General features: G+C 35.1%; 1 protein-coding gene across 11 annotated transcripts in view; it reads left to right on the top strand.

Moving 5' to 3' along the window:
• LOC132202828 (electrogenic sodium bicarbonate cotransporter 1) overlaps positions 1-21,070 on the top strand; it is a 68,905-nt gene that overhangs the window by 10,944 nt on the left and 36,891 nt on the right. For 3 of the 11 annotated variants that reach the window (XM_059630061.1, XM_059630054.1, XM_059630060.1), the window contains exon 1: positions 2,709-3,041. The exons of 4 other annotated variants lie outside the window; for them this stretch is intronic. In XM_059630061.1, coding sequence (XP_059486044.1) covers positions 2,968-3,041 — 74 coding nt within the window. In that variant the 5' untranslated portion in view covers positions 2,709-2,967. Of the gene's footprint in view, positions 1-2,708; positions 3,042-17,338; positions 17,488-21,070 lie in introns of those variants that run through there. 4 more of the 11 variants (XM_059630052.1, XM_059630062.1, XM_059630063.1 and 1 more) reach the window with 3 other exon arrangements.

Raw genomic sequence — 21,070 nt, 5'->3', positions numbered from 1 at the left:
TGAAAGAAAAAATGAGAGAGGAATTCGCGGCCGTCGAGGTGAAAAATCATTTTCATTATTTATTATAATCGAATGCGGCGCGCGCTCGCTCACAGGCGGGAAGCCAAAGAAAGAGAGAAAAAAATTGTTGGTCCGCGAAGTGCAAACGTCGCTTTCTAGATGGCATTTTTATCGAGCCCGCGAGCTGCGAGTCTTTGCATAATAAGAATAATTAATTTTTCTTAACAGGTGCAAGCTCAGTAATTATAGAGTTGGAGGGAATTTGTTTCAAACAAACCTAAATTCTGGAAGAAGTGTTATTTTTGAATTTTTTCGAATTGCACGGGCACAGCTTTTCTGCTAATCACTTGCATGAGAATGGGCATTAAAAGTCTCAATGTATAGAAAGAGGCTTTGAATATGACATTGATACCTTTTTCGCTAAAAAATTAATGGTAGTTCAAATTTCAAATCAAATTTTATCAGATGTTTTTTGGCTTTTAGAAATTCTTTGATAAAGACAAGAAACAATAAAAAAATAATTAAATACTTAATGCATCATTTACAATAAATAATTATACGTTTTTGCTATTATAAATAGTTTTTTTGTAGATTAATTATTATTATTATTATTTTTTTTTTTTGATCATTTAAATATAAAAAGTAATTTAAAAATAAAAATGTAATCAAATGAGATTTTAAATAAATACTTTTAGCGTAAGCAAAAGCTGAATATTATAAATAAGTAATCCAATTTGTAATTCAAATAATGATATAAAAACTTATATTGTCGACCTCAAGACGATGTGTGAAAATGAGCGACCATATTTTCAATAATGAAATCTCATAAATACCAATATTAAAAATTAAGCAACATTATTAAATAACAAATGTTTAATCGGTGATTGATTATAAATATAATGCTTGAAAAATGCCCGATGTTTTCGTGGAATCAATTAATTTCTCATGAAATTATTAGCCAGCTGCAATTTTTTGTAAGTAAACATACATCAAGCTAGGAAGTTTCCTAATGAAAATGAAAAAAATTAAGTTTGAAAAAAAAATCAATCAAAGTCATCGCTCCCTAATGGCGCTACTGCTTGATTGAACTGCTGCGTGGCTGCAATTGGACCGCCCAATATACTGCCGCCTCGAAACAAACAGCAGGGGCGCTGCTCCAATGTGGCCTTATTCAATTAATCTGTGGCAGCCACTTCATGTACTGAGATGGGCCGCTTTAATGAGACGCAGCTTCTTCGGTGCAGCACCGCGAAGAGCGCGTCACTTCATTTCCGCTGCTCTCTGCTGTGCCACTCGACCAAACCACGTCACTCGTCCGCTTCAGCTTGGGTGTCGCGCGATTGCTGCACACGCGGCTTTTCCTTCCTCGCAAGCGTTTTTTATCGTCGCCTCCGCCACAGCTGATCGCTCTGAGGCGCCACACTCGATGATACACTGGAGGGACCTTTCAACTTCTCTCTAAACATACACGTCATTATCATTATATATTTTTCACTTTGCATATGAAGCTGCTCACTCCGATGAAATAGAGTGAAATGGAACGTTTCAAGTACATGTGATTAAAAATATCAAGTTGCAATTTTTTTGTTTATTTATTGCATTGTAATGTTAATCCGAAATTATGAAAAAAAAATCTAAATTTTAATTTTAAATCACTGACTCTCAATATGAAATAATTGCAAGAAACTTCTGCTGATAAAAATGAAGCACCAATAATTTTTATTTTCTCGAGTATTATTTAACGACAATGTATCTAATTGTAGAATTCATAATTATCAAAGAAAATTTTTCTCTGTTGATATTAATAAATGAATTTTTCTTTTTTATCAGCATGTTTATTAAAAATTTCCCATGTTTCTCACATATTTTATTCAAGTTGGAAGAGTTTCAATGCCAAACGTTTATGGGAAGAACAATAAACCTCGCGTGCTCTACTGAACTATTGTTAATAATTATACAACGCCAGTTGCGTTTACCAAGGACTGTTGACAAAGCGTGTAGAAACACGCAAAACTGAACGCAAAGTTTCCCGGAATATGGTGGAAATGAAGTCTTAAATAACCACAAGGTGCTGATAAAAATTGCAAGCTACCGAAATTTATTGGTCAGAAATAATATAAATTAGAATTTTAAAATGTAAAACCAATTGTAGACTTTTGAGCAATTTGAATTTTTCTTGAAACAGAAAATCAAGTTTTATTATCTGGAAGTAGTTTAGAGCTCATCTCATTCTTAATTTTGGTGTTTTCGGTCAATCGATTATGCAACCATGTGTGCACCCACGTCGAGCCGGTTGCCTACCCATCGACGCGTCAAAACAACGACAGAGTCTCAAGTCATTATCCACTCTATCTCTCTCTAGAACACGAACCCTATTTCACTATTTAGCCCGCCGTGATATTGCAAGCGCTCAGAACGAATCCACTGAGCAGTTCGTCGGCCTTGCGTGGCGCAAGTGCACAATAAGTGCATCTCTCGCGAGCGTTTGCTCTCACCTGTGTGCTCCAGTGGCGTGTATATTGGACGCGAGTACTCTGAACTTGAGTCACAACAATCACGCACCTTTGTTTGGAACAATCGAAGAGAACACGCTTGGCGAACACAAGTGGCGACGGCGAGTGCAGGAAGTGGCGCGATTTGTCGTTTGCTCCGCCTCGAGATATCCCCGCCATTGGTCCACGGCCTTTGGAAAGAAGACGCGCCGGTCAGTCGGATTTCAGCCACCGACCTGCACTGTCCGTCCGTGTCTTGCCACTTTTTTTGCTCCTTTTCATCTTGCGATAACGAGAGGCAGGCTGATTATGGCGCGACGCACGTTGGCAAGGTCAGGGTTGGCGAGCAACAGGTCAACGACACCCGGGGCCGCCGAGGCCGGCAGGTGACTCCACTGTCTTGTTTTCGCGCGCCACTTCTTCTTCTTCTTTTGTGCTGGCGAAATTTGAGAGAGAAAGAAAAAATTAAACTGCCATGGAGATGAGAGAGCTTTCGGGACGCAAGGTCCGCTTTCAGGACGTCGAGCACATCCTCAAGAGCACCTTTTTGTGAGTAAATTTTCTTGACTCCGACCAGATTTAATTTGAATTGCAAAAGTGACTGAAACATCTGACACTTTCCCTCGTTTTAAATTGTTAATCGGTGCTTATTGACCTTTTTCGTCATTTTACAAAATCGCCCCTGACACAATACTATTTAGTTTAAGGTTAAAAATAAAATTTTAATTATTTTTAATATTATGATATATTCAATATTTTGTACATATTTATATTTGTTTTATTTTGTATTTATGAAATTCATTAAATAGGTTTTAAATACATTTCTTTTTTAGATAGAGCTAGCTGAAAGTTCTTATTTTTCATATTTCACTTTTTTATAATTCATTGAAAAATATATTTGTAACAATAGCCAATCTTGAAAGCATCTGATTTAGTCTCAATTGAATATCTGTAAAATTTTTTGGCACTTTTGGTTATTCATATAAGTTCATAATATTGATATTTAACCCGAAATTTTATTACATTGAAAAAAGGACATTTCAAAGCAGTATATATAATGTTGTTACCAGACGGACATTTTCTCTCCTCGCCTTGTTTCCCATATTTTTATAAACAAAATATTAATTAATGCAATTAGTGAAAACAAAAATTAATTTAAAATTTAATGAGAATTGGACAAAACGGCTACACCAAAAGCAAAAATTTTGCTGAAACTTCAAATATCAAAAAGACCTCATCCTCCGCAGTAACCCTCGGCTACCTCGGTATTGACTTGGATATTAATTATTTAAATGAATGAATTATTGAAATATATATTAAATTTGAAAGAGATTTTGACAATTTTTTTATGATAATATACAACGATAATAATATATTTAAATACCTCATTGTCCCATTGGATTTGATTGAATTAAAATAGACTTAGATTTCATCGATTGAACTCCTATTTGCATTAACACGATACGCAGTTTATCAAACACGTGCCATGCTTCCGTGCGGTTTCTTGCAGGAAATCGTGTTTTCATTTTAATCAAAACAAAAACCGAGTTCCTCCGGCCTTTCCTAAGAATTTACGCATGCTTTTCCCTGTCAGAGGTTCTTGCTCTTTAAAGCTGATTACAATAAACGTGGCGAACTTGCTCATCTTTGCAATCACGTGTGCGGTTTTCGCAACATCAAAACGTCAGCAGTGAGCACATTCAGATTTACGCTGTACTTGAAGAATAATGAACTTAATTACGATGAATGCACTTTCTTTCGTTCATTGATTTGATTTTGTTGAGCAACGAGGAAAGAAATATTTGAACTAATGAGGCAACCGGTGACTATCTAACTGGTTTCAACTTGCGTTAGTGTCGAGCTGGAAGGGAAATTCCATTTTTGGCGGAAGATGTATCTCTTCATTTTATTCAAATTTTCTCGTTGACCGTGAAACTTTGCAAAACGCAACAACTATAAAAACGTGAATTATTGCAACACATTCGTCTCCTGGCATGAGTTTTTCTTTTTTAATTGATGATTTAAAAAATCAAATTTATTAGTTTTGAACCTTCAAAAACTTGTCTTCCTTTTTCAAAGAAAAAATGCAATATAAAAGCAAAAACCACCATCGTGTATAATTGCAAAACCCACAGTGCATGTAATGTGTACTTAGCACGTGAGTCACTCTCTGTTGAAACGGTGAAGAATTGCACCTTTATCCTTTATCACGTTGCTCGCCGTTAGTCTAGGAGCAATTAATTATTTTTTGCCTCGCTTATCACCGTGATCGATGTGGCTGGTTTGGATTTTCAGATGCACGAATATATAAATAAACGCAAAGACAGCGAGAGAGCCGGGTTGGATGACCGATCGCGACTCAACAAGTGGGCACGTGCGAGAGCGTGATTCAAACTTTGTGCTAAATTTGCAAACGCCAGCTGTGCGAATGACACTATATTGACACTTCTGAGACAAAGCTTTGTCACACTATGAATCTTTACCACTTTACACTCATTTACTACTCAGAGCATTAACCGCAAAATCGACCACTTTAAATAAAATATAAATAAACAAATCGTGTTAAAGGAAAAAATATAATTGCAAAACTTTGACCTACATTTTGAGCTTAGTGGTTTGATTGAATTTCAATTAAAATATAATCAAGGCACTGCCAATGGAATCCAATTTCATTCATCCGTCGGTCATTAAAGCATTAATTTACATTCGATTGCTGCAGAGAACCAGAAAGAACGACTGTTCCGGATGCATTTCTTTCCTTTTTGTGCTGAAATCGTGCTCATTACTCTCGACAGCGCGGCCGAGTGCAGCACAAAAGGAGCCTGAACAAACAAGCCGAGAGGCCTAATTGAATCTCTCGTCTTTTGTCCACCCGGCTGATTATAATGGAGCGGTGCAATTTTTGAGCACACTTTGTCGCGGGGGTGCGGAATTTGTCGCCTCCATTGTGTCAACTGCAAATCCTTTTCGCCAAATTCACACCGAGCTCGTAACTCGAAAAGCAACTGTTTGTTTTCAAATGTGGTAAGTGATGACTTAACTCCGGCAAAATTTGCCAAATTTGCGATTTTGATTATTTTTGCACTGCAAATTCCATATAAAGAATTTATATCATTTTTAAAAACAATTCAAAAGAAAGACTAGGTCAACGATACGTTGAAATCAAAACAATAAACACTTTATTAGTTTGAGAATTACTTAATTAGTCTTTCGAACCACTTTAATTAAATTAAAATTATTTTGATTTGTTGCTTTGAAACAATTAATACATAATGGTTTGTATTTTATTAAGTAATTCCCACAAAACAACAAGTAATAATTGAAGTTGGTAAAAAAGAAAATTAATTTATTCAAGAATGGCCAATCACAAAGTTTGGATTTGAAATTCCGATTCTTTGTGCTCAATAAAAGAATGAAAGTGTTAAGTCGTAAATAGCTCCACTTTCGCTATTGACGCCACTGACTATCCATCTTGATTTCCATTGTATGCCGCCCAATTGCAAACCGCCGCGTTATTCAAGCCGAGGGGAACAATTCGCCGATTGTCGCTATTTTCGGCGCTGCTCTAAATTTAGCAGCCGCTTAATCGATTCAAATGCAGATGAATGAATATGATGATGGATGGCGGACGACCGCACGCCTCCCGGCAGTGCTCCGGGTCCGCCAAGATCCCTCATCAGTAATTTGAGAATACAGATATGATAATTCCGCTCCTCCGTCGATCTATACCGACCAATTTTACGCCAAGAGGAAATGACACTTGAACAAATTCAACCAGCAGGCCAGTCTGCGAGTGCGTGCGTGTGAATTATCTCGCCGTGTCCTTGGCTCACTTTTGATCTCTCTCCAGACGTGCGATAATTCTTTTCACGTGCTCCCAAATCGCAATTAAATTAGCACAAGATAAAGCACAAAATTATATAATTTCAGTTGTTTTCTCTCAATGTTAGTGAGGTTGCTGATTTAATGAATTTAGAAGTTTTTCAAATTCTCCGAATTGTCTGATTTTAAAATAAGTACAGAATTCATCAACACAAGAAAACTCTATAGCCTAATAGCCGCTGGATGGAATATTTCGGTAAAATTATAATTTCATTAATACGATCTTTCACAGTTTATAAATAATAAATTGTTTACAAGTAGCATTGTTATTAAATTCTCAAGCAATTCTGAATAACCACATTAAAAATAATAACTATACAATTTTTATCATTAATAAACAAAAATAATAAAAATTCACTATTACAAGAAAATGAAAAATATTATTTATATACCGATAAAATATTTATAAAATTAACATAAATTTTTTGTTTAAAGGCACAACATGTAATGGATGAAAATAGCCTTTTAAAATTGGAGATAGATTTGAAATCATATCATGATTTCAAGGCCTCGACGATTCCGCATTTGATGTCAGATCTCACAAGTTCACGAGCCTTCGATTGAATGGCGTCTGATTGGACGTTTTCGCGTTGACCTTAACAAAAACATTTAATCATATTATTCTCCTCGTGCAAATTAATCAAAGTCCAATAATTATTCTCGGTTCATCATCACGAGCTCCACTCCCTTATCTCAAGAAAGCTAGACTTCCGCTCCACTTTCTGCGACAAACCAATCGTAATTTGCAGAGGAAATTTGCTTAACTGCGTCAATTTTTTTATATATATAGAATTCGGAGGATTAGTTTGCCGGCCGGCGAGTGAAGCGAAGTGCGGCGTCGGCGGCTGCGAGTTCATTGCCAGACTATCGGTCAAGTCTGCTTGCGGAGTCGGTCGGTCGTGCACCTCACATCGCCGCCACCGCCGCACGCATACTTTGAATGTGATGAGAAAATGAATTCCGCTCCGTCTTCGCTCAGAGACACACCTACGAGGAGCTGCCGATGACTCTTTCTGGCCTACTTGTTGCGAAAACCGCCGGAGCGGCCGATTTAACTCACAAATCGAGAATTATTGATTTAAATAAATACAACAAAAATTATGACATTCACATATTTCAATATATTTCATGAGGGAAAAGCGAATACAAATTTTTTTATTCATTTTTCTGCCTTAACTATAAAACTTATGTTGTCATAAATCATTTCTTCCAAAAAGAATGTAGGTTATTTTTAATTATGGTTAAAAACAATTTGTTTAGAAAACTCTTCGGATTTTATATTGTAAGACTTTGGCATTAAAATAATTTTTTCTGGCAGACGTTAGTAGATGAAAACACATAAAACACATGAAAAATATAAAAATATCACTATCGTTGATTAATTTTTTTTATATCCCTTCAAAAGCAAAATCTCCTTAAAATTCTGTCAAAAGTCACAAACCATTGGAAATGTTTCAAAGGGGGTTCAGCACCTGACGTGAAATTAGTCAGCTTCTTGCTGCGGTTTACTGGCGCATTGAGCAATTGAAATCGGTGCCAACGTCGTAAATTTATCACTATCTCGGCTGCTGCGTTTGAACAGTAAAGCTTTGCCGGTTAATCCACTTTAGTCTAATCTCCAGTAGATTTTTGCATTTCTAATTGGGAAACGAGGCCGAATGTGCAACATTGTCCCTCCCCGCACTTCTTGTTATGCAATTCAATTGCTGCGTTATTGCCCGAGTTGGACGCAAGTTTCCAAGGTGACTGCGGCAAGTGGGCTGCAAGTCTCTTTCATTGTGACAAATAATGGCGCAGACGTGCACTGATGTTATTGCTTTTAATTTGCGATGCATTTTGTTTTGCTACATGATTAAGGTCGAATAGGAAACGCCCCCAGCCTATTTATGTTACAAATAACTTGTAATTATTGCAATAAATTAAAGGCTTGTTTTCATTCCCACATTGATAATTATATATATAGAGAAAATGCAGAAGATCTGATTTTATTGCATTGTGATCCTTTATTATTTACAGCGGGGGTTCTATAAACTTTTTTCTTCGTTGCTTAATTAACGTTACGAAAATGCATTTTCCATACAACTCTTGTGTTTTTATGCCGCTTAGCACCAAATTAAAATTGAATTAACAATGAACCCTTTTTTCAACTTAATTTACAGTAATGTCGGCTTATACAGAATTTAAAACCAAATTTCCATAACTTTTCCTAAAAAAGTATGTGGAAATGTAAAAAAAATAAAATTCAATTCAATTCAATTCATTTTGTTTGAAAATTTCCTATTATTTTAAAAACATTGTTTTCAAATATTTAAATTTTGAAGCATCATTGTTGGTCAAATTAAAATTTTTGATATTCTACATTAATGAAAAGTTTGATCCTTTGTGGAACGTTATAATTTAAAAACATGTGAATATGAATGAAATATTAAAAGAAACACTCATTTGTAGAGGTCTCAAAATATTAATATCTTCAGTTTCAAAAGGTTATTAATTATTAATTATGGTTAGGAAATTTATAACGATGCAAATTTGATAGTAAAATAATGCTTTTGCTTCCAGAAATGCAGAAAAAATTAAAAATTATTGGTTAAATTCATATTTTTAAATTATAATTTTTTATGACAATAAACCACATTAAAAAATTTACTTAAATTAAGTATAGGCCAGAATCAGCTAAATAAGCTACTAAAGTTCTGTAATTACAACTAATTAGTCGACTTTTTTACCCTAAAAAATGAACGGACTAAAATGCATGAGCTTAATTAGAAATTAATAATTTAGTAGTTAATACAAGGCTGTTTAAACAATACTATCTTGATTTATAATTATACTATTTATTTCTAACATTGTTTATAATTTTTTAATTAATGATTTATAAAATTTGATCCTAATTGAGAAAGAGATGCTATCGCAGTGCAGGAAGGTGTCAACAAGCAAGTGCAAATCACGTTGCAAAATCGATTGTCTCGGTGGTGTCACCAAGGGGCAAAGCACACACAATGGCCGAGGCAATAATAATCGAGGCATCGCCTCCGCGTCCAACACCCATCCATCCATCCGTCCGCGTATATGTATCGGTGACGCCGCGCGTATGACCTCTGCAGCAATGATCTCTCTCGGCTCATAGGCACGAATGCACGCCGAGAGGGAGGTCAATCAAATGCGCGCCGTCGGCGACACATTTATTATCAAATCACGCTTTCGTTAGATCTGCACGTCCACACCGAACTTAAGTGCAGAGCGTCTCTCAATTCGCAAATTGGCCCCGGATCGTAAATCGCCAGCCGGCTCGTTATCCCGAATTTATATTTCGGAGGCGGCCAATGCACATCGCTGGTCCAAGCAGAACTCGATGCCTTAATTAAACATCAAAATATTCTATTAAACTTGAATTCTTTCATTTATGACAATTTTTATTTAAAGCTCCTCTTCAAGATAAAAATGATTTAATATTTTTTGTATTATGACTTCACCACGACTTAATTTTGTTTATCATTATGAAAATATACAGATTTTAACCCCTCACTTTCTTGAGGAGATGACTTTATTGAATTCATTGATTGTTGGCAATAAACAATGCGAAGAACTACGGGAATTTTGTAAGAGAAATTAAGCCTACATATAATTTCAACCTTCCAGAAACAAAGAAGCCGCTCGTAAATTTTTATCAAAATTGAACAATATGATATTATAAAGTGTACTGAATATATTTTTTTGTGATAACTTTAAATTTTAATTTAACAGGGTTTATTTTGATGAATTAATGTAATCAAATTAAATAACTAGTTTTTAAAATTTCACTTAAAATATTTTAATATATAAAATAACAAAATGATGTTTAATAAAAATGGAAATAAAATATAAATTTAAATTACATTATTTTTTCTTATTATTATTAAATTGTATGTAATTTGTTTTGCTTCTTGCATTGCAAGTGGGTGGTATTTTGAAGTGTCACCCACATTTCAAGCTCTGCTCGCTCGGCTCAACGACCAGTGCTGAAAATTTCCGCTCAATTGAAACGGTGTCGTTTCTGGCTGGCGGTGCAGTGGACCGGAGAGCGGACGGACCTTTGCTCCCCTAGATTATTCAGATCTGACGACCTTACGTCATCGGATTAAACAAACAATCGCTTTTTACGAGCGCTTTCTGCAAAAAATAAACGACAATATGAAAATGAGAGGCGACCGAGAGAGCACGCTTTGTCGCCGTCAGCTATGCATGCATCAAAACAGAGGCGACTTCCTTGTTTTTCAAATTGCCCTCGCCACAAATAAATATTTGCTTTCTGATCTAATTTTATTCTGACAGATATCCTTGTTTTTATTTAAAAAAAGGTGTGTTTATTTTCATCATTATCTAATTTTGGTGTTTATATACCTTTTTAGATAACAAACAGACGAAAACATTCAAAGCAAACAAATAACATGATTCTATCTGAAAACGGATGAATTTTAATAGATTTGTTTTAAAAGCACCCATGTTTCCGCCTGTTGATTTCCGTGGGCTGCAGGTGATGCGGTTGCAAAATTAATCGATGAGCTGGCAGATGTTTAAAATAGGTGCCGAGTCCACACAATTTATCTTAGAATAATAGAGGCGAAATTCTTTTTTTATGAAATTAAATACACATTTAATTTAAATTGTTGTCATTGCATTGAATTTTTTGCTCAAATACAAACTTTTGCTTCTTTCGAAGAAATTAATCCAAAGTAGGTTGATAATTTTTGTTGGGATAGTGATGCGTATCTTATAAGGATTTCCTGCAAAATGATGTTTACAAACATAAAAGAGCATCGACACTGCATCAAATAATTTTGAGGTACACAATATCATATTTTTTTGTGATATTTAAAGTGGATGTTAAAATCCAACAAATGAAAATGTTCTAAAATATCCTCCTAATCCAGAGTTATGCAGTTTATTAGATACCGGAATCGATTTCGCCCCAAGAGACACAAATAAATGCCTGCCCCTTGTATGGTCGTTATAGGAATTATTATTTTATTACAAATTGAGCTGCGTCCGGAACGGTTCAGGATGTTGTAACACAGACAGTATTGATTTGTTCCTGTTGCGTAAAATTTCCTAAAAATCAGGGGAGAAAGTTAAAATAATATGAATTTATTAATAATTTAATATTCTTTGTGACTATTGTTTTCGTCTTCAAATGTTTTGATTGATTAATATTCAAAAAAGCCTTAAATATCTTAAAGTAATAAAGTAAAACAGTATTTCAAGGCTTGCACAATGGAATTTTATATAATTGTGCATAAAATGTGTTTGTAAAAAACAAAATGATTTCAATTTTAGTTTCGGAAACTAAAACTTGAAGAGATCCATTATAAATTTTTCGCATGCTTGTTGAGAAAATAAATTGGAAATGAATTTCTGTCCCTACTCAGAGTCAATCAAAACTAATTGTCGTTGGGTATCATTAATTGATTATTGCGGCTGGTGGGCTAACAAATGAGCCGCTGGTCAAACGAGGCCGCCGCAGCTGGGCACACGCAGCAGGCGCCGCGGTCTAGACTCGCGTGCCTTCCGCGCGCGCCCTGGGCAGTCCGTGGCCGAGGACGGGGCCCTTCGGATCACTTACCCGCGACACTCGTCAAGTGTGAGAGCGAGCGAGTGCGAGTCGATTCGTCGGAAGGCGACGATGAGATGACGACGTCTGATAAAGGCGCCTCGTCGATCCTCCTCTTCCGACTCATTTTGCGTCCAAGTGCGTAACAGTGCAGAACGATCTTGAATAATAGGGTTGTAACTGATACAACAATGGCCATCGAGCTGAGGTTAGTCCAAATTTTTTCAGTTGTGATAAAAATATTTGATTATTTTAATTATCTAAGAAAATTTCTCTTCAAGTGAAGATTTTTTTATTGTCTTTGTCTTTTTGGCTAAAGTGAGGATTAATTTTAAATTGAGTAGTCTTGGGAAATTAAATAATTATTTAAAGATATGTTGCGGAGAAATTTCCAAGCTTGAGTTGACACGAATAATTGTAATAAACTCGGCTCGATTTGTGTGCCAATGTCACTCTCCAGCCACTCTCAGCCGGCTGTGATGTCACACGCGCAATAATTCCACAACTAGCGCAGAAACTCCGCTGTAAATGTGGGAGCAAAAATAAAAAAGAAATCCGGATTCAATTAATAATTAATATACAATATAGAGTTTATTTTGGGATCTATAAAAAAAACTATAGACAAAAAACACAAACTAATATTGATTTAATTTTTGTTTAATATTATTTCCAACACGTAATTTATTAACATTTAGTTTAATTTTATCATGAAAATTGTGATAGCTGGCTTGAATTTGACACTTCTTATTTTAATATGAAATTGATTAATTTATAGCTTCATTCACGTTTAAATAACAGAATAATTATATTGCCGACTCTTTAATATTTTAAGGCGTAAATTTCCAAATCAATTTAAGAAATATTCAAATTTGAATATAGGAAAACTCGTGGTTAATAATTGATCTAGATCAGTTAGAAAGTCTGTCCACGCCGAACACTCGATCGATTAGCTCTCCGATTCGGAGACAAAAGCGGTCTTAAGAGATTCTTTAGCCCTCTTTAAAAAACCAAGTAGAGCAGCTTCTCATATCTCTTCTTATCACGGTGCTTTTCACACGCTTTTCTTTGTGTGTGCGTACGAATAACACATCAATCACTACCCGGCGCTTGCAAGAAATCCCGAAATGAAAAATAGCGCGCTCGAGAGGAAGCGATCATGCTGATAAATATCGAAAATCGCTTCATACCTCTTCAGTCTGCTTCGCTCTTGGTAATCTTTAGTGCGAGGAATAAAAAAAAACATCACGATTGTCAATTAAATTTGCTTTTTTTTTATTGACGCGGACTCTTTATGGCTTGTTTTCATTGCTCATTTAAATGTCTGATAGTGATAATTGGCGTGAAGTGCATTTTTTTCATGCTTGTGTCACATTCACATGAATGTATTTGCTTTTTCAAAATTAAATTATTAAGGATTTTTTTAATCAAATTATTTAGTATTCTCCGGTTTTCATATTATTTTGTAAATGGTTTAACTATTCAATCTCCGTTTTGTCTTACAATTCGTCATACGAAAAAAAAAAGTAATTTATCACATCCAGATGTGAATTTGTAAATTAAATTATAAATAATTATTATTTTAGTAACTATTACTTTACATTAAAAACGCCGTTTCGGTTATTATTGTAATGAAAACTCGGAGATAAACAAAACGTGATTTTGCGATTTAAAACAATTTTTTATTAGTTTACAACACATTCAATTTTGAATTTTTTAGTGGAACCAGTGGAACTTGTGTCCCCGTAAAGTAAATTCAGTGACAATTTTGACGAAACCTGATTTTGGAAATGAAGTATTATCATTAGTAAGATTTTGAGAAGCTTTTCCGGCTGCCGGGGAGCAGAACAAGCAAAGTAACTAACCAAAGGCGAGCTGCAATTCAGTGAACCGCATCCTAATTATCAATCGCACGCGCCGGTTATAGCCGCGAATGGAAAGGCTGTTAGGGCTGGTTTGCTCTGTGGCCCTCCAGACCGATCCGCTTTTGTCTCGAGCCAACCAAACGAGAGTGATTTTCGGCCCTTTCGCGCGACCCTTGCTGTCCAACTGGGTCAAAGCAACTACGTCAAACGACGGCGAAAATGTGCTACGATGAAATCAAGGGTATGATTACCATTAAAATAATATCATCGTATCTATTTAGATATTTGTAATCACTTAAAATTGAATGTAAACAATGTGATGTATCAATTTGGACTTATAAACAACAATAATTATAAAAAAATAGGAATATAAATGTTAAGGAGATTAAATTTTTACAATTTTTTTCTAATCGGTTTATATTTAAGAACTGCAAAATGAAGATCAAGTAAACTTTTGTTTCATCAATATTAATACAAATGCTATGAAAATACAAAAATTTAAATGTTTCATTGCTGAAAATTAATAAGAATTAACATTAATTTTGGAAATTTGGCATAAATTAGGAACAAAAATTTTGATCTCAATTAAAAAAAAAAAACAATTTTTTTTGCAAGTGTCGCAAATTGAAAGTTTCCACGACTTCGGTGTTTTCCTCTGAGCAAATTCACGCACTCTCTTGGCGGTCGGTGTTGGCGCGAGTAAATAAATAATAACAACAAACAGCGATTCTGCCCGCGCGAATCTTAGGAATGTGATAGACGTTGCTCGTTATTGGCGTCGTCGGTGTTTGCACTCAGCAGGCGAACGAGTCGGCCGCCCCGCCGCGTGTGCGCCGAAATCAGTATTCAATTCGCACGCAGACTTGTCTGTCGCGATTGATCGAAGGCTCAAATTACACTTCACGCACGTGGAGTCTCTCTTGGCACCTCTCAAAATTTGAAAACTCTATCGGAGGAGTGAAAATTCACTCTCTTCATGTGTTGGTTTCTTTAAATATTTTTAAATAAGCTAGAACGTCAAGTTTGCAATATTTATAATTGATTCGCACAAGCATAAAAATAAAAATTACAAGTTTTTAATATTTCTTATTACTAATTTGGCTAAAATAATTTATTTAACGAAGCTACTTGCTCTACAGGTTTCATAGAATTATTATTTATAATTTTTGTTCATATATATATTTAAAGATCAAATTTTACAATACAATTTTTTAATCAAACAACATATAAAACACAATCAAATGTTTGTAATTAAGTAACTTATTTAAATAATAATGTTTAAGAAGTTTAAGAGAGAACAAACTAGCAAAAAAAAAAACTTTAGCAAAACTAAAATCTCTTCAATTATTTGCAATTTAGACAATTTTTCGCTGCAAATAAATAAATAACTGATATTATCAACTTTTAGTTGCTGTAGAGTATAAAATTTGACAATATTTTTCCCCTCGAATACATTTCACTCGGTGATTGAATTATTGAATGAAAAGTGTCATTTTGGCGCACAGGTGGATCTTTATTGCCACCTGTGACAAGACGTGAGCTAGCAAGAGCACCACTAGTCACGAATGTATTGATTGATGCATGGAAGCTTCGGTCTGACCCATTTCTTTCCTCCATTCAGCACTAGTTGCTGACTGACTTCTCAGTCTTCACCGGATTATTTACTCGCTCGCTTTGTTCTGCCAAAGTGAAAGAACCCTCTTCTCTGCATAGTTAAAATTTACATTGAAATGTTAAACGCTCGAGAAAATCAATCAATTCTGCGACCGGGTAAATAGAAAAGAGTTGGAGATCGTTATGCATACCGCTCGACAGACGCGCCCAACGGGTTGTCTAAGCTCGCACCGAAAAGCGAGATGGAAATTATCGCAGCTGCGTCTCTCTTGTTTTCAAAGAAAATTGCGTCGTTGGATGGGCAATTTGCATTATTAACATGTGCACAACTTGTGCCCTATTCAATTTAAAGCGCCTCTCTCAACTTTCCTCTCAAGCCGACTTCAGTTGCAAGCTGATGTTTTGTGCGAAAATAGGCCGTACGAGGATTTTCAAAGCGGCGTGAAAATAAGCTGAAATGGTTTTAATTAGGCTACTCACTTGGTTTACTTGATTTAGTCATAGAAACATTTTCAATACCATCCGTCAACATCGTTAAATTTTCTTTGCTCAATTATTTCATAATAATTATGTGCTACATATTAATTAAATAATGATAGAAGTAGGAGGTATTCACTGCTATGCATCCATGTTTCCATGAATTTTGACCCTTGTGAGTGTAATTCGCGGTTAATAAAAGATCTGAAATTTTGTTTTGGACAATTATAAAGAAATATAATCCTTATTTTCTCAAAATTTAGAAGAATAAAACTTATTAAATAAAGAATTATAAAATTAATTTAATAAATTTAATATTAAAATGATTATATTTGTGCATAAAAAAATGTTTGAATATGAATAAAATTTAATTTAATTGTAAATAACATAAAAATACGTTATAAAATATCTTGTTACAATTTTATCTTATTGTTTTGCCTGTTTTCTACCAAACTCATTTACCATCAACGCTACTTTCATATTATAATTGGCATTCCTATTGAAATTCATCTAATAAATAATTTCACTAGAGATTGAGATCCCTCTTTTAGGTTTCCGTATATTTACATTAGCTCTATAAAAGCGCCAATGATCTTAGGTCGCACCAACACAATTAAATCATAAACTAAGACTTATATTTTTAAATTATATTTTCACTCAATCATCATTGCCAATGAATTTACCTTCAATTATGAATGAATAATATTTTTTATTCCTTATCAATATTTAGTTGATTTACTTAATTATCAATGTAATGCAGGTACACATCAGATATTTCACTTTGTAATCACACATGTTGCAAATATTAATCAATATTAATAAAAATTCTAAAAAAAAGCGTCTTGGAAAAATTTGAAAGAAAGCAATGGTAATTTTTAACCGTTTCAGCAAAAAGAAGAAATAAGAAAAAAAAAAAAATAATATTTGTAAACAATTAAACTATGTATGAAATAAAGTGGTAAAAGTGGTGAAATTTAACAAAAAACTAACAATAAGTCAATCGAGGTTCACTGCGGAGGATGGGATCTTATTGATCTTGGAAGATTTAGCAATATTCTTCCTAGTGCTGGTGCCAATTTGTCCATCAATTCCTATCTTTTCTCATAATTGTTTTCAGCAATGATTGTAAACAATGTCATGTAAAAAATTAGACAAATAAACAACAATAATAATAATTAAATTTAATACATACCAAAGAATATATAAAATGAAGCTTGAAGTAATATTTATTTTGCAATTTGAATTTTTACCCAAACTTATGATATTTGGCGTTTCCTTTTTAAATTCATATTCTAATTATTTGTAACAGAATTTGAGGTGCCGTTTTGTGGGTTTCGGTCGGTGGGGAGAGATGTCGCGGGCAGTCCGCGGCGCCGGCGTCCGCTGATCAATACGCGGCGTGCTCTCTGGTGGGTCTCGGCACCGCACGTCGCCAGTTTGCACACCTAGCCCCTTCCACCCACAACACACAAACTTGATAAATTCGCCGTCAGTCTCGTTCCGGCAGTCGTCCTCAAGTTATGCCACTCGAGGAATCGCGTTTCGCTCACTGAACTGCAGATCGCTGACCAAGGTAATGTGAGAAAGTGCCCCTCAAATTATCCTCCGAGCACACACGCGGCGTCGCGGTCTGAAATTTTGAGACCGGCGACCAAAAATCGCTCTCCCCATTTCCGAAATTGGCAATTTTTAGACTGTTCTGATTGGTTGAGAAAAGTCTCAACTGCAGAGAACAGATTTCATCTTTAAAAAAGAAAGTTCAAATCCTCAAATAAATAAATCGACAACAGACATTTCAGAAATATATAATTTCAATTTTCTCTCAAAGAACCTTCTGGACCAAACTTTTTTAACTTTTTTTTTAACAAAACAAATAATCTGCTTTTCTTTTGTGAACAAAAATATGCAGACCTTCGAGTTCCTCTTGAGCGTTGCTTCTTAAAAGCTGAATTACCATAAAATGCACTTTTCTCGTCATACTCAAATCAGAACGAGTAACTTTTCTGAAAGAGCGGCTCTCCGGCAAAAGTAATTTGCGAAAGTGTCAGTCTTGCCGCAAAAACGGCCAATTCGCTGTGAAAAGACGGTGCTGCAACTTCCCAATGGGAGGGAAGCTGAATGGCTCTGTATCTTTCTCTCTCTCTCGCGTGGCATTGATTTTCCCTTCGTGTGTGTTTCTATTTTGGTTAACTAAACATGCGTGCCCAGGCCGGTGCGTTCTCATCTTCCTCACAAAGGCGCCGACACAAAGCACTGCTCTTTTTATTCTGCCAAACGCCCAACTGATTTTTATTACCGATCAACGCGAATTCCAACTCTTTCAATGAAATCCTGAGGGACTGCTGTTTTTTTGTAAGCTGGGGCAATTGTTATTATGCTGGATAAAAACCAAAGAAGGACGAGAAATTTCGTCGATTAATCGGGGTTGAAAGAAGCAAAACTATAATAAATTTACCGATTTCAATTACATGAATTATATAATATTAAATTTCACTTCCTCTACAATGTGACTTCCTTTTAGTAAATTTATTTAGCTCACATTTGTTGGTGAAATCATTTTAAATATCAATTTTTCAAATTTTCAAACTCTCGATATTATTTGGAAGATTTGTATTAAAAGGCAATGTCAATTATAATTAATTTTTGTAAATCGGATTACCAGGTGACAGAGGTTTAGTGTGCAGTTGTATTAAATTTACCATTTATGCTTTTATATAAATTACAGTACAATAAATACTTGTAATTATTTTTTATATATTTTTTTATACATTTATTTAACAAATAATAAATTTATTATTTACTTTAACAATTTTTTTTAAAACTTCATGTCATTTTTTTTACTTTCACAGTAAAATTAACAAGGATTTTTTTTTTATTTAGCAAGAAATACTATATTGTCTATATTATAAATTAAGCTTTCTTCACAGCAATCATGGGGTTCAATGAAATAATTCAAATATTAGACGCCAACTGGTCTTCGATGCTAATTAATATTATTACCGAAATGAGGGATATAAATAATATCGTCAACTGTTATAAATCTGACCTTCTCTACCAAATAAATCAAAAATTTTTGACCAATCAAATTAAAATTTACATCGATTATAAATTGATCCTTGCTAATGATGATTCGGCAGATCGTGTTGAGTTTCTAAAGGAATAAAAAAGCTGGATTTGCAACATAAATTGTTGTGCAACGGTTGAAAATTCCAGTGTTTGGATTTGAAAAAAAGAAATGTTTATGTGTTATACGAACTTCCTGTGGTAAATTCCACCTACGGCTATTGTTGCGTATGTGCTTGAACCGCCACCCTTTTCTTTTTCAACGAAATTAGCCTCGCATGCAAAATTATTTGGGCGTCGTGCCGCAAAAACAACCTGCGGGCCGCCAGACAGACAAACTGTGACACGATTTGCATTCACGCGCACTCGAAATTGGCGCCGACAAAGAAAAAGACGGCGCAGACGTGTGCGTGCAAAAACTCATTTTGCTCCTTTCTTTCGCGGGGCAGACGACTTTTTCGTCTACGTGTGTTATTTGTTTTGAAACCGCCAACTCGCGACGGGCGAGTGGCCAAATTTCGTTTTTCTCGCGTGAAGAGAAGCTCCAGTTGAAATCGTCCGCGACTTTTGGCACCGATCGCCTCAAATTCAGCTCTTCCGGTTAAGCTAAATTTTCGTTTAAACGGTCCTGTATAATTTCACACTCCGCCGGCGGGACGTAAATTGATTGCGTGCGGGGATGAAAAATTGCTGCCGAGTTGGAAATTTGCCTCGGCGCTCCATTAATTTGCAAAATTCACCAGCGGCAATGTTCGCCGTTTCAAGATGAACCTCAAGGGCACCACTGCATAGTTCACAATTCAAACAAGAACATTATTATTTTGTTTTGCTCCATGTAAGGCAAGAAACTGGAATAATTCGTTAAATTATGCATGCAGACGAGGTCTGGTATAATCTGCTGAAATGCGGCCGTGTAAAACTTTTATCAAAACAAGATATTCTGCAATTTGAGATTGAATGAAGAAAAAAAAATCGTTTTCATTCTAGATGTTTCCCTTCTGGAAGTTTGTACAAAAAGTTCTTTCAAATTACAATTGGGGATAACTTTTTTAGAAGTTTTTAGATTGAAAACGTTTAATTTTTGTTTTTTAATTCTCATTTTTCTGCATTGTTTTCAACAATTAAATTCGATGTGGATAAATATTAACAACAATAATTAAGAAATTGTAAAAATCCATACCAACCATAACAAACAATGGCAAACTATTGAGGTTCTTTAAAGATTAATTAAATTCTCAGAAGTTAAAAGTAACAACACTTTTCCGGTTTTTTTTTTTTTTGTATAAAATAAGTTCTTAAATTCAATTTTTTCCTCTTTAAAAAACACAAATTTTTATCGTTAGCTAAAAATATAGTAATTAACAATGACAATTCTTGAAATTGTATTAAAATAATTAAATTACCCCAAATTTCTTTGCTTACATTTACTTTTTTGCTGCTTCCATCCTTGAAAATCCTTGTAAATCGCCTACTTTTATTCCAAACTATAAGTAATTATTTTTCCCCCCAAAATTTTCACCTGTTAAATTCTAGGAAATTTATTTCCACTGAAAAAGCCACTCGTGAATTTATGGAACTGAAAAGAGGCCTTTTGCAGTGCTCAATTTTTCACTCGCACGCACGGTAATCGCCGGATGAAAAGCCGCAATCGAGCTTCTGGCCAAACCTGCAAATGAACACAACAGGTCAGTCAAAAGCAGCCGAGCGTCCGATGGCGGCAGACGAACGAACGCTGCGGGACCAACACAGACAAATTTGATACTTTGGGGCCGGATTATCGATCGCGGCGCGGGTGGATTTTATCATTCAGCCAGAGCACGACGACGTCTGCCCGCTTTATCAGCCCCGCTCACCCCTGTCGGGTGCGTGCAATATGGGCCGTCCTCCTGCACAACTCACTCTCGATCAACAGTTATGTGCCGTAAAATGAACCCCACATGCTCTACTAATCATAAAACGTACTCGCGAAAGCATCAATACTGCCAATAGTTGACCCTAATCGCATAGATTAGATAACGTAGAAAAATGGTTTATCAAAGATAACTCAAAGGTTTGACTGATATAGTGCTGAACCAAGTTGAAAACTTTGTTTC

This window comes from Neocloeon triangulifer, unplaced genomic scaffold, assembly GCF_031216515.1.
Source record: "Neocloeon triangulifer isolate White Clay Creek 2 clone unplaced genomic scaffold, ASM3121651v1 ptg000015l, whole genome shotgun sequence".
NCBI lineage: Eukaryota > Metazoa > Arthropoda > Insecta > Ephemeroptera > Baetidae > Neocloeon > Neocloeon triangulifer.
This window is presented reverse-complemented; position numbering and strand designations above follow the sequence as displayed.